The sequence below is a fragment of the Cololabis saira genome, chromosome 7 (genome assembly GCF_033807715.1).
Source record: "Cololabis saira isolate AMF1-May2022 chromosome 7, fColSai1.1, whole genome shotgun sequence".
Classification (NCBI taxonomy): Eukaryota; Metazoa; Chordata; class Actinopteri; order Beloniformes; family Belonidae; genus Cololabis; species Cololabis saira.
Genome location: NC_084593.1, coordinates 14,105,467 through 14,124,406, shown reverse-complemented (window position 1 = coordinate 14,124,406; position 18,940 = coordinate 14,105,467). Strand labels below are relative to the sequence as shown.

Genomic DNA, 18,940 nt, shown 5'->3' with positions numbered 1-18,940 from the left:
AACCTAATTAATTGATAGGCTAAATGATCAATGCAAAATAAATCTGTATTGACTTATACTTACTTTCATGTGTATTGGTTCACCTGATACACGGTTCCATTCAAACCTTTGTTTTCAAAAACTACTAAAGAAACATTTTGAAAACCTGTCGAAGTTCCAGGATTTTATTAGCAATTTAAATTGCAATATTTTAACATAACTTAAATTATATTAACAAACATACACAATAAATGTATTAATTGTACTTATTAATAATCTCTTAACTATCCAGAATGCAAAAAATAAACATTTGTCTAAGACCATCAGCCAATCAAACGTACGTTTGAGGAAAAAAAAATGGGCCGGCAAATTCAGCAAGTGAAAAGCGTTAAATGTAAGTCTGAATATAATTAAAATAATTCACTTAATAATGTCAATTCTATCCTTACAACATTTGGGAAGACAATCTAAATTACCTATATATCTTAACTCATTATATAATGCAAATAATGTTGCTTAAAAGTTGGTGGGGACAATTTGAGCCCCCTGAAAACAAAGTTTGTAGTGTTATGTCCCTACCGTCCCTATGCAAACCTACGCCCTTGCATTATTACTAGAAAACTTAAAACGTATACGCATTTTTTTCATAAATCCTGCCTCATGCTCCTTTAATAAAGCTTTTCTAAACAACAATCTGACCTCCATCCATCCGTCACCTTTGACCCTCCTCTTCCTCCCTCCTTCATCAGCCCCGTGCATCAACAAAATGGCAGTGTGCGCGGCTCGCCTCTGCGCATGCTCAGCACACCTCCGGCAGGGAGGGCAGGGCAGGTATGTGCGCGCGTGCAGCGCGCCGGCTGATCCACAGTCCGCTCAGACTCCGGCATGAGGCGCCTGCAGGAGCCGCGAGCAGCCTGACCAGAGCCGCAGGTTCCCCCCCAGGAGGAGCCCTGGTCCCCGCAGGAGCAGCCGCTGGTCCCCCGGTCCCCCCAGGGACGGAGACACCGGCCCGGCCCAGGTGAGGGGGCTGCACACCTGCCTCCAGGTGCCGGAGTCGGACTTTCAGGGACAGAATCACAATCAGCTTTATTGGCCAAGTTTGAACATTGTCCGACAAGGGATTTGACTCCTTTCAGGGACAGAGTCGGACTTTCAGGGGGAGTCATGCGGGAACCGGGAGTCTGATCCCCCTCCCTGCAGTCCGAGGACTAACTGGACCTGACTTCTTCAGATTTCTCCTCCGATCTCATCCACGATGTTCCAGCACGGAACCAAGAAGTGCTTCACCATCGAGTCCCTGGTGGGGAAGGATGCCGAGCCCATCCGGCCCACGGCGCTGCGCTTCCCGGACTCCCTGCACCCGGGCTCGGGCTCGGGCCCCAGGGCGGGGGTGTTCGGCTCAGGCTGCTTCCAGGGCGGGAGGACGTTGTTCTCGTCCGGGCCGGAGCTGGTGCTGCAGGAGCCCGGGCTGCAGCCGCTGCAGATGCCGCCCCTGCAGGGCTTCTTCAGCCCGCAGCACCGGGACCCGCTCAGCTTCCACCCGTGGGTGCTGCGGAGCCGCTTCCTGGGCCCCGGCTTCACAGGTGAGGGCCGGGTCCGGATCCGGGTCACAAAATAATAAAATGAGGCTCCGGCATAGATGCAATTTTTGCCTATACACTGATACAAATATTGTGCTTGATCTACTTAAAAAAAAATAAGTCAACTTTTTGCATTTGATTATTATGTAGATCCAGAAAGACTAGTCTTTGTATAAACTACTTAATTTTTTGTATGTAAATACATTTTGCAAGTACAGTCAACTAAATTGTGTTAAGTTTAGGTAAACTTTATTTACCAAAATTAAGTTGACTTTACTTTGCAAATGAATTTTGTACATACTAAAAATTAAGTAGTGTAAACAAAGACTAGTCTTTCTTGATCTACAGTAAAAATCTCATGCGAAAAAGTTGCCTTAATTTTTTTCAAGTAGATCAAGCAAGATCTTTTTTACTGTGGTGTTCTACTTAAACAAATAAAGCATGTTTCATCTAAACGTTGGTCAGTCTGCCCAATAGATTAAAATTGTTAAAGGAAAGGTAAATACAACAAGATCATTGCTTGTTGTTTGTGTGTAAATGAAAAGATTGCCTGTGATTACATAAATACTGCTTGTTAAGGAAAAAATGCACAATGTCTTGTTTTTTGAACAAATGCAGATTAAGTTCAAAACTAGATGTATTCATGTAAAGCAACAAACTTCATTTTTAATTGTTAATATCACAGATTTAAATATGTTATATTTACATGCGCTTAGATTATTTTTTTCAGTGTAGGGCATGTGCAATGTCGTTCACTGCTGCTTGGTTTCTCACTCATTTTACTGGGGTATTGAGTCTGATATCTGTTGCTGTTTGTATGTGTTGATTGCATGTGTTTTTATACGCTATGCATGTATTTGATGCCTAAAACTAAGTTCCCTTGTGGACATTAAAGTATAAAGCCTGAATTATGGTTCCGCGTTAAATCGACGCAGAGCGTACGCCGTAGGGTACGCGGCGACGCGCAACCTACGCCGTTGGCTCTGCGTTGGTGTAACGCGGAACCATAAATCAGCCTTAACTCAACTCACACCGGGCCCGCTTTTCCGTTCAGCTCGGGTTCGTATTTGAACAAGAAAAAAACACCCTTTTATTCCACAAAACGCACATTTCCCCTCATCTTTACTTCCAGAATAGATTATTTTAGTGTCAACGCAGCTAAATTAAGATTCGTTCAAATAACCACATAGTTGTTAAAAACAAAAAAAAAGCCTCTTATAAAAGGTTGATGAAAAGTGGAGGTTTTTCTTCCTTGCTGTTTTTAAAAATATATATTTTAATTCGTTTATTGCGGTTTTATGATTTTAAATATTTCAAATTTTGGGAGATATTTTAACTTGACATTAGTCCAGGTTTTCATGTTTTAATATTTCCTTCAACTTTGACTCTTATTTTAGACTCTTGGCCAGGTTCATTGTTTTATTTATATTCTTATCGCCTCCGTCTTCTTTAATTTTTATTTATCTATTTATATTAACATCAGTGGCACCAAACACATCTGAGTCTTGTTTTTCTGCATCTGCTCTTTTCGTTTGGGGCCGGTTCCGCTCAAAGCGGAGCGGGTTTCTGCTGTTTTGGAGGTTTGCAGATGTTTGTTGCAGATGTTTGTTTGCAGATGTTACCAGGTCGCTCATGCTGCTGACCTGCAGAAGAAATCCACCTTTTATCCCCCACACACTGAAGCTCCGGCAGGTTTTAATCAGAAACCCCCCTATTCTCATGCAGAAACCTGCGTTTGTATCATCTTTTAAAACGTTTAAAACACAGCAGCAGAATTCCTGCTGTGTTTAAAATCGTTTTTTTTCCAACATCATAAAACACGTTCTTTGTTTTTCCAGCTCCGATTTATTTGGTTCCCGCGTCGCATCGAGGTTCCGAGTTATGTTTATTACACGATTATTGTTTTTGGTTGTCTGCTTTTTATTCTGTGATTTCTCTGAAGCATCAAGTCAAAGCTCTGCGGGTCTTTAAGGTGGATTTAAGGTGGAATGGATGGCGTGCTTTCACCGTCATGTGTGAAGGAATTTGAAGTTGGAGAAGTGGAAGATTGCTAAACGTTTGTTGTGAAAAATGAAGCTGAACGGAAATGTTTTAGAATCTGGTGATTTTAGAGAAGAAGCGCTAATTAGTTATTGATTATCAGCACGTGACTCGAGGTTTGACCTGCGAAGCCGCTGGTTTGTTCTTTTCTTCCCCTTCTTGGTCCTTTTCTTTTTAATTAGCTGAGGATTTTGTCACCGGAGATCAAATCTGAGGTTTATTTCTTTTGACTCTTGTGGATAAAAACGACGAGTTCCCGACATAGATATGTTGATCGATCACACAGGTCTGATTGTTGACACATGAGGGCTGGAGTCTCGGGGAAAAGCGCAGCGGCCTGAAGACGCGCAGGCCTTTTACTGCTGCCGCAGCAAAGTCTGACGAAATACACTGAAATCAAATAAAACAAGTGAAATAAAATATCTGAGAAATTAATTCACAACAAAATAAAAGCTAAATGGGTTAAATTAATTGTTAAGAAGCAAATACATTTTAGTGACATTCCTAAAATAAAATGAAGTCAAAGAAAATAAAATACAAATTTTAAAATAAATTAGACCATTTAAGTTTAATATAAAATGAAAATAAAACCAGGGGATATAAAATAAAATAAAAACATATTTAAATGAAATTAATAGAAAATAAAATACATTGCATAAATTAAATAAATTAAAATAAATAAAAACGGAATGAATGTTAACTAAATAAAATGCTAATACATAAAAATAAACAGCTAATCTGTGGATTTTATCTCAAGATAGAATTTCGTTTCAGTCTAAACAGATGATTTAAAAAGAAGTGAGAAAAAAATTTTAAATTCTCAATTCGTCGAAATTGAGTAGACCATATTAATAGAAAAATAAAGCTTATATTTCTTTAAAAAGAGACTGAGCCATTACACAGTTTTATATTTTATGTGTAGCCTATTTATTAAATGTAGATAATCAGCGTTGGACAGTTAAACATTTTGTTAGCAAAACCTTTCCCCAATTAAGGTGTAAATTGATTGCTATGAAGATTTCAGGTGATTCAGATTTAATATTTAAAGTTTGCTGACCTGCGTGTTTTGTGACGGGCGCATGCGCAGAGCGGAGCTCGCCAGGTAATTCAGAAGAGACCAAAACCTTTTTTGTAAGAGAGGCGGAGAGACATTACTGTTTAATGAAATATAGGAACCAAGAATCTTTCCGGGACGTCTCTTAAACCGCAGTTCTGGAGAGGAACGTTTCATGCAGCGGTTCTGGTCAAGTTCACTGGCGTCAGAGGCAAATATCACAAATATCACAAATATGATAAATATCACAAATGTGATAAATGTCAAAGATTACAAATATGATAAATATGATAAATATCACAAATATAAATATCTCAAAAATCACAAATACCATAATTTATCATAAATACGATAAATATCACAAATATGATAAATATCACAAATATGATAAATATTACAAATATCCATGAATGTATGGACTTTAAGATGTGACGTCACAGTTGGTGGAAGTGGGTGAAACTTTGTAAACAGACAGTTTAGGAGGAGGAAGACGCTGCAGTGAGGATGAAGATGAGACTAAACAGCATCAGTTCGGCTGACCTTTCATCTTTTTTATATCGTAGACAGATTTTAAATCTTGATGTAAAGTTAAATCAGCTTCCGGAGACTTTAAAAGTCGCCGTGTTTTAAATAAACCGCATTTTAAATAATCCTAGAAAGACTGATAAAGTTCGGGCCGCTCGGTGGCGCAGTGGGTTAAGCAGCGGCTCATATACTGAGGCTACAGTCCTCCTGCAGTGGTCGCAGGTTCGAATCCCGGCCTGCGCACCTTTGCTGCATGTCATCCCCATTCTCTCTCTCTACCCCTTTCCAGTCTGCATCTCCAATAAAGGGCCACTAGAGCCCAAAAAAATCTTTAAAAAAAAAAAAAAAAAAAAAAAAAGACTGATAAAGTTGGACGTCTTTGACGGTGCACTCAGTTTGACCGTTAAAGGATTTTTTGGTTTGATTCATTCATTTACTTTCAGACACAGACATATGTCAAATAAAACAAGATGAAACCTCCTCTGGTTCTGGTCCAAACCTGCCCTGGAAAACGGCATGGGTTCGGGACGCGGGTTTTTTTTTTTTTTTACCTTTTATTTTACCAGGTTAGTCCCATTGAGATCTAGGATATCTTTTTCAAGGGAGACCTGGCCAAAAATGGCAGCTTTAAAAGTTACACACAAAATAACAAATCAACAACAACAGAAATAGAAGGACAATGCAAAATACATCACAAAACAGTGACAGTAAATAAGTTGCAATACGTAAGGACAGTGACATGTACCAACAGAGTCATTTAAAAATGCATTTGTAAGAGCTTTAAAATCAGACAATGACACTAATGTGTTTAGCTTCAGGTCTTTTTGGAGGCTATTTAAGCAAGTGGGGCAGAACAGCTAAAGGCTTTCTTCCCTAGATTGGTCCTCGCACTTGAAACAGACAGCAGGATAGCATCATTTGATCTCAGGCTATAACTACTGATGGCTTTCAACTTGATCAGAGAACAAATGTAAAATGGAAGTTTACCTAACATAGCTTTGTATATGAAGTACCAATGACTAAGCCTCCGCCATGTCAGTGAAGGTAAGCCAGCCTTGGAGCAATGATGAGTTAGAGGTTTACACTTTGTAACAAATCTCAGTGCACTATGATACGCAGTGTCTAACATATGCAAGAACTGGGCAGGAGCATTCATATACAATAGATCACCTTAATCCAAAATTGGTAAAAATGTCACAGAGACCAGTCTCCTTCTGGCCTCAAAGGAGAAACATGCCTTGTTTCTGAAGTAAAACCCTATCTTTAGCCTCAGTTTTTTAAGATTATTTACATGCAATTTAAAAGAAAGGCAGTCATCAAGCCAGATACCAAGATATTTATAACTGGATACTACTGTGGGAGGAGTTCAAGGAGCCTTCAAGGACTCCCAGACCATAACTGAGCTGAAATTACTTTTTAATAATAAAAACAATATTTGTCCCCAGAGGGAGATTAAATTGTGGCTGAATAGAAATTAAATAACCAGTAAATAAGAAATAAATGTAAAATAATGACAAAATAAAGGAATGTTTATAAATATGTGAAACATAATAAAACCGTTTCTACTAGGTAAATGTAAATAATACATCAATTCATACAAAATAATTAAATTAATATGAAAAATTAAAATTAGATTTAATTTTATTTGTACTAAAGTAATTCAATTATTTTAATACAAATTAAAAAAGAAACATTGGATGTATGTTATAAAATAGTTTATCCAAAACCTAACAAAAATATTAAATTGTTCTTTAAAAAAAAAGGTAATTTAATGAATTACTGTGTACAGATTATCTGTGTGCAGATAAAATAATAAACATAAATGTTTCATCAGCAGAGATCAGAAACGAGTCCAGCGGACCTCAGAATGGTTCCTGACCCGTCCCAGACCCGTCTCAGCTGCTGCTCTCCTCCTTCCTGTCCTCTAAATACATAAACACGTTCACCGCTTCACACCTGCAAGGAATTACGGGATAGGACTGTCCTGGAGGATGCTCCCTAAAGGAGACGATGAAGGAAACATCGACGCTCTTTTCCTCGTAGCTGCAGCTCAGAAACCTCTGGAACATTCAGCGTTGCAGATGTTCCTGAGTTCTTGTTTTATTTTTTAGTGCTTGAAAACAACAAACTGGTCGTCTTTTCCTTGTGAGCTCGTTACGGCCTCCTGTGGTCCTGGTTCCTGTGGTTCTGGTTCCTGGGTGGGACTGCGGGTCCGTCCTGGGACATGAACATCGCCACAGCTGTAGGAAAGACCCAGCGGACCAGCGAGAACTGAGATACCCCTTACCCCTTTTCCACCAGACCGGTTCCAGTGCTGGTTCTGGTTCACAGCTCGTTCAACTTGGAACCAGCTGAGAACCGGTCTGTTTTTCCACAGCTTGGGTGCTAAGGGGAGCCACGTCATTACGTCACTCTAATGGCGCCTTTCCACTAGTACCTTCTCAGCCCGACTCTACTCGCCTCGCCCCCGTTTTGCACTTCTCCACTAGGGGCCGAGGCGGGTGGAGGCGGGTGGAGGCGTGCAGAGAAGATACTTTTTCTGTAACTACTCTGCCGAGGTTCTAAGCGGCTGCGTCGGGCTGTATCTGACGTCATCACAATACACGCCACCGATTGGTCGGGGGGCCGTCAGACGTTTGAATCAGGAAGCAGGAATCAGATTATTTCAGATTATTTGAGATTTGCACAAATGTTTTGTTATTTGCACATATAACTGTCAACCTCAGTGGAAAAGTCTGCCTGTTACTGTCTACATTGTATTAATTGCACAGTGTATTTTAATTTAATTGTTATGCAGGAAAATGATATTTGTTTTATTTTATTCAAGAAGCATTTTTATTCTATATATGCAGGCAGTTTATTTTTATTTCATTTGTTTTATACATTTTGATATTGTGCAGACCTCTGTTAACAAAGGAACCTGTGTGACATTTGGCACGAGGCTTTGTATTAAAACTGACTGTTTTTTTAAGGGTTTGCCTCAGAAAAAAATGAAGCTAACAGAGATGCTATGCTATAATGCTTTGGGGGAAACCCCAATTATGGCACAGAAAAAATATCCATATATATCGAGTATCGCCATTCAGCTAGAAAAATATCGAGATATGACTTTTGGTCCATATCGCCCAGCCCTAATTGGCAGCGCAAACACCATTTAGATTTAGCCTCTGAATCGGAACAAAACAAACGGGCCACAGGTCTGAAAGCACCCTCAGACAGCTTCCAGGGGGTTCTGTGGAGCTGGAAGCTTCAGAGGTCCGAGTTCAGGTCCCTGTGGAACTGATACTCAACAGCCATTGGCTCATCTGTGTTTGGGGGCGGGGCTTAGGGATAGCTTGATTAGTTTTAACCTTTTCTTGATGTTTGTCGTGGCCGAGCGATGCCGCTAACGTAAACAGTGACTCAGCAGGGCCACGATGCGGTCCGGGCTCCTCTGAGCAACAGAAATATTTGCAAACCGTGACGGCCGGCGTCTCGGCTTTGCATATGAATGTGACTTGGGAGACGCCAGCGAAGGCGCCGCCATTGTCCCCGCCGCCGCCGGGGAACCGCTCTTTTGCGTGGAGCCCGACGACGGGCCGCCGCCTCAAAAGAACCCAAGCTCAGATTTGTTTTTATGTAAAATGTTATTCAGAGATCTACGTGCAATTTTAATAAACGGTCAGAAAAGTGAAGCCGGCGGTTTTGACGGACGGCGAGGACACAAAGAGGAACGGTCCCGCCGGCGTCGGGTTGCTGCCACCGCTACGCCTCGCAAGCAAATTCTGGTTTCTGAGACGGTCAGACTCGCTTCAGCGCCTCGGTGCAACTGGACCAACCACCTCGGAGGTGTCGCTGAAACGCCCCAGCTTCCCTGAACGCCTCGCAGGACCTTCTAGGAGCTTTTACATGTGCCTCCCCGCCCGGACCCCCCGGACAGTTCTGACCCACTTTCATCTGCAGCCGCTGAAGCTCTCGGCTCCGGTTATTGATTATAAATTAGTCAGTAATAATAATAGAAGTAGAAGAATAAATCTATTAATAATAGAAAAAACTGACAGCAGAAAACGTCAAGCACACGATTCCTGGCATCGTCGAGACGCCTTCACTGACCTGGAAATCCAAACTTTGTCAGGGTTCCTTTAAACGGATCAGGGAGTGTTTTCAGCATCGATACTGGCAGATATTGATCGGAGTGATTTAGTAATAATCAGCTGATTCCAGTTCCTTTTTATTTGTATTTACATATGAATATTAATGATGTATTACGTACTACAGAGCTGTGTGATGACATAAAATCGTGATATTCGATATTTTTTGCGGTGACAATATAATTTTTCATTCATAGACTAGTTCCCGCCTGGATTTCTTATTGTTTTAATGTTTTTCTGTTTAGAAAAGCGCTCCGTAAATAAAAAGTCTTGTTATAAAACAGTACGACTCGGTTATCTGTCCGTCAAAATGCAGAACTTTATTATTTCTATTGAGCGACGTTGTTGAATAAGTGAATAAAAACGGACCCAAACACCATGAAAGTGGGTCGGGGTGTCTGGTCGGTCAAATACAAGGTTTTATCCCTGTTGGGATGTGATAACGTCGTATTTATCAGTTAATAGAGTAGCAGTTATTAACCTTGCTGTTCGTTTTTGCAGTATTGATATGTCGCATATTGATATCGTGATAACGATAACTTATCGATATATCGTGCGGCTCTAATCTTTAGCTAAAAACCACATGACATCAGGAAAGATCTGATCCGGATGGACAAAAGATTCTGGTTCCATTTTGATCTAAAGAGTTTGTGGTTGAACTTTTATTTTTTCTGATGTTGGTTGAATCCTCAGAGAGGGCCGGGGTCCAGATGTGGCCCCTCAGAGGGGAGCGGGGTCCAGATGTGGCCCCTCAGAGAGGACCGGGGTCCAGATGTGGCCCCTCAGAGAGGAGCGGGGTCCAGATGTGGCCCCTCAGAGAGGACCGGGGTCCAGATGTGGCCCCTCAGAGAGGACCGGGGTCCAGATGTGGCCCCTCAGAGAGGGCCGGGGTCCAGATGTGGCCCCTCAGAGAGGAGTGGGGTCCAGATGTGGCCCCTCAGAGAGGAGTGGGGTCCAGATGTGGCCCCTCAGAGAGGGCCGGGGTCCAGATGTGGCCCCTCAGAGAGGGCCGGGGTCCAGATGTGGCCCCTCAGAGAGGAGCGGCCCGGGCCCGCGAGGGAAACGTGTGTGTGATGGTAGACTCGTAGACCGGTCTAGGGGCCGGTCTCGGTCTTGTCTCGGGTCCCTCGGTCCCGCCAGGTCTCGGACACGGATAACTGAGATGCCGTTGCAGATCAAGGTGACAGAATCTGGTGATCACCAGTTCTTCAGTGTAATCTGATTACTTTAATGGTAAATTTCAAGTTGATAATTGTATCTTTTAATATTTAAAATTCAGGTTTCATCTCCAAATTCAGTCCAATTTAAATCAGTAACATTTTACTATTCATGACTTTTCTGAGGTGGAGGGGGGTGTTGGAGCTGGTTATTCTGTTAGAGGACTTTGGGACTAGTTAGTAGTCGTGTCAATCCTTAAGCACTGGAGTCAATCCTCCAATAGTGTAGAAATAGCGGTAGTGCAGTCGCCACACATATCTGATCTCAGCTGATGGATGGAAACATTTATAGTGAGTTCAACATCATCATCCACTTCTCTGTGTTATTGTGCTGCAGTTGAATACAAGCTCATATGGAAACTAGCTGAACCAGGATGATGTTCTACAACCACGCAGGATTAGGACATTGCTAGGTTTCCGTTTGGTCTCGGTCTTGAGCTGAACTAGTCTTGGTCTTGGTCCTGGTCCTGGTCTGGGTTTAGGCGGTCTTGACTACCAGTCCATGTGAGGGACAGCAGTCGGAGCTGCTGGTGCATCATGGTCTTCAGGAACGTGTGGTTCTGTTTCCCTCGAGGCTACAGTCTGCGGTCGGACTGCAGATCCAGATGCAAATGTCAGACAGACGAGGTGTTTGTTCAGATTAGGTCGCACGCATGCACACACACACAGAGACAGACAGACTATGGGCTCAAATTAAAGCCATAAATATTTTGTATCTGTAAATAAACTTTGTACTTGTAGAAATATTTTGTGCGTGTGCAAAAAATATTTGTACTTGTAGAAATATTTTGTGCATGTCTAAAATATTTTTGTAGCTGTGGAATTAATTTGTTTGTGTGCAACTTTGGATATACAAAGCTACAAACTTTTTTTTACAAAAGCTACAAACTTTTTTTTACAACTACGAATTATGGCGAATTATGGCAGTGTTTTGACGTGCCAATAATAAGAGCCAATCAGCGATCTTTGGCATAGGTTTCAAAGCGTTTCTAGAGAGCCAATCAGCACATTGCATCGCCTACTGACGTCGCCGCCATATTGGATGTGGCAAGACTGGGCTGTAAACTAATACAAATAAATTGACTTATTTTCATAAAGCGCCTTTCTACAAAGAAATGTACGTTTTACGTCTCATTTATTCATTCACACACGCACTAATATACTTGGGAAACAGTTAGGCACCAAATATAATATATTTAATTTTCTCAGACGGCAAAAATAAGAACCTTATTGATCCCACACAGGAGTAATTCATGTTATATCAGCTATAGAGAACAAGGTAGTGCCGAAAAACAATATATATCCCCCCTCACAAAAATAAGAAAAATAGAGAAACATATTTTCTCATCAACAAAGCATATTTTACATTTTTATACATTACATTACATTTTATTGTTATTGTTATTTTATTGTCTGAAAAATGATTTGTTTTGTTGATGAAAAAATATGTCTCTATTTTTGTGAAATATTCACAAAATATTTCTACAAGTACAAATATTTTTTGCAAGTACAAATATTTTTTGCACACGCACAAAATATTTAAAGTTTATTTACAGATACAAAATATTTATGGCTTTAATTTGAGCCCCAGACAGACAGACAGACAGACAGACAGGAGGATTGTTGGGGATGTTGTTATTATTTCATCGCTGCAGCGGCTGCAGCCGGTCAGTGAAAGTCGTCAGCTGATTGGCTGATCGAAGGTCGTTAAGATTCTTTATGTTCTGATGGAGCTGCTCGGAACCAGGTCCATTAACATCTGTGTGTGTGTGTGTGTGTGTGTGTCCAGGTGAGGACAGCAGCCCCGACAGCCTGCTGCTCCACGGCCCGTTCTCCAGGAAACCCAAACGGATCCGGACGGCCTTCTCGCCCTCCCAGCTGCTGCGTCTGGAGCGGGCCTTCGAGAAGAACCACTACGTGGTGGGAGCTGAGAGGAAGCAGCTGGCCAGCGGCCTGTGCCTGACCGAGACGCAGGTAGGCATGATGGGAAACCGCATGAAACCAGCCGCTGGACAACAGCTCGGCCTTCTGGGAGTCCAACTAACAAAATAACAAATTCATCTCTTAGTTTAAAGAGGATGAAGATGAGAAGAAGGAGCACAAACAAGATCCTTCTTCATCATTATAATAATAATAATAATAATAATAATAATAATAATTATAATAATAATAATATTTATAATAATGTAATAATATATGCTTGTGTTGTTCTCTCAGATGTAAGTCGCTTTGGATAAAAGCGTCTGCTAAATGAGGGTAGTAGTAGTAGTATATTATAATGATTATTATTATTATTATTATTATTATTATTATTATTATTATTAAATGACAGTAGTAGTAGTAATTATTATTTTCTTTTTAATCATCATTATCATTGTTATTATTATCATTATTATTATTATTATCAACATTATTGCAATTATTATCATTATTGTTGTTGTTGTTGTTGTTGTTATTGTTATTATTATTATTATTATTATCAACATCATTATAACAATTATTATCATTATTATTATTATTATTAAATGACAGTAGTAGTCGTAGTAGTCATTTTTTTTAATCATCATTATCATTATTATTATTATCATTTGTATTATCAACATTATTATTATTATTATTACTAATAATAATAATAATGTTATTATTATTAATGTTATTATTATTATCAACATTATTACAATTATTATCATTTATTATTATTTTTATTATTATTGAGATGAGTAAAGGGAGGAAACAACCTGCAGTTCCCTAATGACCACTAGGGTCCACCCTGATCCGATCCCTGATCCGGACCCTGAGCTGGACAGTACATCAACATCAACATCTTTCCAGTCGGGTATAAAAGTGGTTGAGGTGTGCGTGTCCCAGCCATGTCCAGGTCTGTTTGCTCCGCCCACTTGGACCGTCATGCAGCTCCTCCATCAGGCTGACATCAGCTGAATTCTGCAGGAGTGACTCGGCGCTTAGTCAGAGCCCGCCTCCGAGATGTTTGTCATCAGGTCGCCGTGGAGACGCCAGTGCTGACGCCAGCGGGGCCACGTGACTCACTACCAGCGCGCTGGTTTCACAACAGCGCAGGTAGAGAGAGACGAGGCCGTCCGTCAGCCGGCGGCCGTGATTCAGGAGTGATTCACGGCTCATCCCGGGGGCGTTTATCCAAACCGGCTCCTCCACAGACACGTTTCTGTTTTACATCCATCTGAAACCTCAAGGAGGTCGGGGTCAGATGTCACTTGAGGCCAGGAGGCTCCAGAACCTGGATTCTTTTATTTCCATCGTTCTGATCCAGACCTGCTGCTGTGTTTGGATCCACTTCCTGTCACATGACCCAGTTTCAACCAGTCTCAGTCTCAGTCTCAGTTTCAATCTGTCAGACAGACGTCACATTTGCAGAGGTGTCAAAAGTATTCACATTCATTACTCACGTAGAAGTATAGATACTAGAGTTTAAAAATACTGTAGAAGTTGAAGTATCAACTCAAGTTGTTTACTCAAGTAAAAGTATAAAAGTACTGGTTTCAAAACTACTTAAAGTATAAAAGTAAAAGTAATGTAAGGGGGAAAAAAGCCATTAAAGGGGACCTATTATGAAAAACACGTTTTTTCTTGTTTTAACATATATAAAGTGGTCTCCCCTCAGCCTGCCAGCACAGGGGAGACAAAATACCATGAATTTCTGCAAGGTGTCTGACCCCCGCCGGACAGAGTCCCCCAGTGTCACGTGGTTTTTTTTGAGCCGATTAAAATCTGCTCCCGTCGTGACGTCACGACGGGAGCAGATTTCCATAGGTTCAGCCTCCGCTGCTGAAACCACGCCCACAACCAGCTCTCTCCGCTGCTGGAGCGGTGCTTCCTTCAGCCAGTCGGATGCGGCACCGCGGCGGAGCGGATCCAGGTTAAATCATCCAGGTTCCCGGGTGGTTTGGGAGCTGGGTCCTCGGGGGTCTGTCCCAGGTCGGACCAGCTTCACCCTTCGAGATTTTCAGGCAAATCTGTCGGTTTGATCACCGGTAACGGCCGATGCGCACAGGATGCGCCCCGGAGCAGATCTGTGCGCCCGCCGTAGGGTTGTGGCGCCCGTCGCGCAGAATCTGCCGGGCAGATCCGGCTGAAATTCCGCTGGTCGGTCCCCGGGAGTCCCTGCTACCAGTCCAGGCCGGTTCCTGCGGTCCCGGCCGGTCGGAACCGGTCAGATCCCCCCGTTAAAGCCGCGGTGATGCGCGCCGCTCCAGCAGCGCTGCTCCCGGGCGCCCGGCGTGGCTCCGGGGCCAGCGTTCAGCATCCGCCGGGTAGATCCGGCTTAAATAGCGCATAAATGTTATTTATATACAACTCATATTTTATTTTTTTAACAATAAAGTTTCCATTTGTGAAAATTCAGTGTTGTGATAATTTACAGGCTCGGGCTGCTCTGGCGGAGCAGGTTCATCCTCCTCCCCTGCTACACGTCAATCAGGGAGACAATCAGCACAGAGCCTCATTATCATACCCCCCCCCTTCCCTAAAAATGAGGCGCCGAAAAAGAGGTTAGAAGCGGTAAAACTAGTGACAGGGCCCACAGGCTGGATTTATGATTTATGTAGAAAAAACAAGCTTTAGATTGTTTTTAAGACATTCAAGGCCTGTTTAAAATATACATTAAATGCCATAATAGGTCACCTTTAAGGACAAAAGCCATTGAAAATGAATGTATCCTAGTATAATGCAAATATATTAAAGAACCATATATGTGTACTATAGAGCATTAACATGTGTTTCAGAGAGCAGGAGATATGATGACTAGTTGCCTATAAGTATTGTAATGGTGCAAAAAGTCAAACTTCAGAGGCATGTTATCATTTATCCTAACCTTTATTGTAATGTACATCCAAGTTTAGTTGCAGGAATCTGAGGGAACGGATGTAAGAACAAAACTGGACAAGAACATCTGAAACAACCACAACCAAATTCACTCTATCCGGATGGAGCAATTTAACTGGATAGTTTTTTTTTAAAGCCGAAATGAAATGAAATAGTAACGAGGCTGTTTTTAAAATGTAAGGAGTAAAAAGTACAGATAATTGCGTGAAAATGTAAGGAGTAAAAGTAAAAAGTCGTCTGAAAAATAATTACTCCAGTGAAGTATAGATAACCAAAATTTCTACTGAAGTAAGGTAACAAAGTATTTGTACTTCGTTACATGACACCTCTGCACATTTGTCTCTGTTACCCCTTTTCCACCAAACCGGTTCCAGGGCTGGTTCTGGGCCAGTGCTGAGTTTGGACCCGGGCTTTCTGTTTCCACTGACAAAGAACTGGCTCCGGTCGTCCCCCTGATTCTCCACAGCCATTGACTCACCTGTGTTTGGGGGCGGGGCTTACTGATGGGTCAGTTAATGTTTATAAACTGGTAGTTTAAACTTGTGACTCCACCGAAGTAAGCAGCTCGTTATTTTTCATCACAAATACAAAAAGTACCGGTCCGGTAACCATGGAAACGGAGGCCACAAACTCTCCTCCGCCTGATTGCTCAACAGGAGCTCCAATCCAACCCGGCGAGTCAGAGAACAGACAGTAAATCTCTCCCCTGTCAGCGCTGGAGGGTTGTGGTGGATTTCTGCAGGCGTCCACACATCCCATCATTGTTCTGCAGCGTGTTCGGGGCTGATGAATGTGTAATACACCTCTGTGAGGTTTACAATACGGTATCAGGTCCTGTCATCGGAAAAACCGGTTCAGTTTATCTCTGTATCTTTACATGCAGCTGATGGAAACCACAGAAACCCGGTTCCTGGATCAGCTGCAGAAGCTCAGAGGTTCAAACCACCAACCTGCCGCTACAAGGTGTCAATCAAACCCCCTCTAGACCCAATCCCGTGATGCACCGTGGTCCCCGCCTCCTGGTCCATGCTGGTGGAGCCACACAGCATGGCCATGGAACCTGAAGACCAGAACCAGACTGTAGATCTGGACCCCTAGTGGTCAGTAGAGGAATTGTAACTTTTTCTCCCCTCTACATTTAGTTCAACTCTGAAAAACCCGGTCTTGCTGTTTTGGAGTACCACAAGGTTCTGTATTAAGACCTCTTTAATTGCCCAAACACCCGGATACTGATCTATACTTCTGTTCAGACTTCCAGGTTTTTTTTAGTTTGTTTTCTTCAGAAGAAGAAAGTGTTGAGTCGAAGCAGATGAACTCACCGCTGATCCAGACGTAGTGGTCGGTGAAGCAACCGCAGCTTTCTGGAGTAGATGAGGCAGACAAGCTGTGTACAGATAAGGCAGCTGTACACATGTAAATCCATAAATAGGCAAATAAGAAACAAGCTAAACAAACAAATGAACTAAATAAGCTGGTAAATGAATAAACAAATGTTTCTCTCCTGACTAATGTGCTTCATCAGATGTATGTGTTCATGTGTGTGTGCGCAGGTGAAGGTGTGGTTCCAGAACCGCAGGACGAAGCACAAGCGTCAGAAGTTGGAGGAAGAGTCTCCTGAAGCTCAGCAGAAGAGGAAGGGCAGCCAACACGTGAGCCGCTGGAGGGCGGCGACGCAGCAGCCCGGCGGCGAGGACGTGGACGTCATCAGCGACGATTAGACCCGGTGCATGCTGGGCTGTCTGACACACACACGCACACACACACACACACACACACACACACACACACACACACACACACACACACACACACACACACACACACACACACACACACACACACACACACACACACACACACACACACAGACCCTTGCCATCAGTTCTGTAAGAAGCAGCTTCAGAACTAAACACCGAAATCCTCGTATTGGCTTCATCCAGCAGCTTCACCTGCATCTGCATCTGCACCTAAAACTTAATCTGCATCTGCACCTGCACCATCATCTGCATCTGCATCTGCAATTTAATCTGCACCTGCACCTGCACCTGAACCTGAACCTGCACCTGCACCTGCAACTTAATCTGCACCTGCAACTTAATCTGCATCTGCACCTGCAACATAATCTTCATCTGCACCTGCAATTTAATCTGCACCTGCCACTTAATCTGCATCTGCACCTGCAACATAATCTGCACCTGCATCTGCACCTGCAGTTTAATCTGCATCTGCACCTGCAACTGAATCTGCATTTGCACCTGCAGCTTTATCTGCATCTGCACCTGCAACATAATCTGCACCTGCAATTTAATCTGCATCTGCACCTGAATATGCAATTTAATCTGCACCTGCAGCTTTTTATTGGTCCAAACTGATTCTTTTCATTTCGTAACTCGGACCTACGTAGGAAAAACACAAAAAAACAAAAAAGAATCCGAATTTTACGCAGAACTCTGCTGGACTTTATCGTTCCTGATAATTTGATCCAGATTTGTCAGAAAAACTGTAATCTGAATTTAGATTTCAGTTTCTACTGGTTCTGGCTGCAATAATTGATCTGAAATTACCGGCGAGTCTTTTAAAAGACTTAACTGAACAATAAACACATTTCAAATCAAAATCACAGTTAAAGCTGCAGAAGTCAAACATATTTATTTTTCTTCTACATTATTAAGAAAGTTGCTAAAACAAACTCTGAAAACGAACACAATCTGGACTTTTATCTTTTAAAATGTCTGTATTCTGCTCCTTCAGCAGCTTCAGGCCCGGCAGACCTTCAAACGTCTGGTAGCCCAGAATCTTAAGAACAAGCTTGTTCTGATTGGCCGAATTCCTGGAGGCTGGCTGGTGGGCGGAGCCAATAACTCCTGTCGTTGGTCTAATAATATTTCCTGTAAATCAATTCCCCAAAAGTCCATCCGGGTTAGTTTGTCTTCACCTCTACGATAGAGTATTAAGATTTTTTTACATTATGCATTTCGAGAAAAAAGTCGAAATGTTGAGGTTCACAACAACAAGGTTCAGAATACAAGAATTGGCTTTACGATATTGATTTGAAACACATATCACACATATGCAGTTGCATAACTTCAGAAACGTACCTTTAACGTTAAACTCCAAGGATGTAAGTTAGTTATTTAGTTACGGCTGCTGCTGCAGAGCTGTCAGTCACTCTCCTAACTGGATTTGATGGGCCAGAGGAGACATTTCGACTTTATTCACCAAATTGTATTTCAACTTTATTCTCAAAATTTCGACTTTATTCACGGAATTTCAACTTTTATCTCGAAATTGTATTTCAACATTATTCTCCACATTTCGACTTTTTTCTCGACATTTCGACTTTTTTCTCGAAGTGCACAATAAAAATAATCTTCCCCTCTCAAATATTTTTTCTCATGCATGGCCCTAATACTCTTCCGTATCGCCTCGGAAAACTTGACTTAACTTAACTCTTGCTGATCTGGTGGAAAACCGAACACGGAAACTCCGCCCTGTGTGATGTGACAGAGAGCCAGTGGTAGAAAAAACCTTTGTGTTTACGTCGTTCATCCGTTG

At 42.0% G+C, this 18,940-nt stretch overlaps 1 protein-coding gene across 1 annotated transcript; it reads left to right on the top strand.

Annotated features, from left to right (window-relative positions):
• The first annotated feature begins 891 nt into the window (after positions 1 to 891).
• On the top strand, positions 892 to 17,417 carry emx3 (empty spiracles homeobox 3). The gene is made up of 3 exons (XM_061724848.1): positions 892 to 1,562; positions 12,315 to 12,499; positions 16,936 to 17,417. Exons 1-3 carry the CDS (start codon positions 1,235 to 1,237, stop codon positions 17,101 to 17,103), a joined length of 681 nt encoding a protein of 226 aa, XP_061580832.1. The 5' UTR covers positions 892 to 1,234; the 3' UTR covers positions 17,104 to 17,417.
• Positions 17,418 to 18,940: the final 1,523 nt, after the last annotated feature.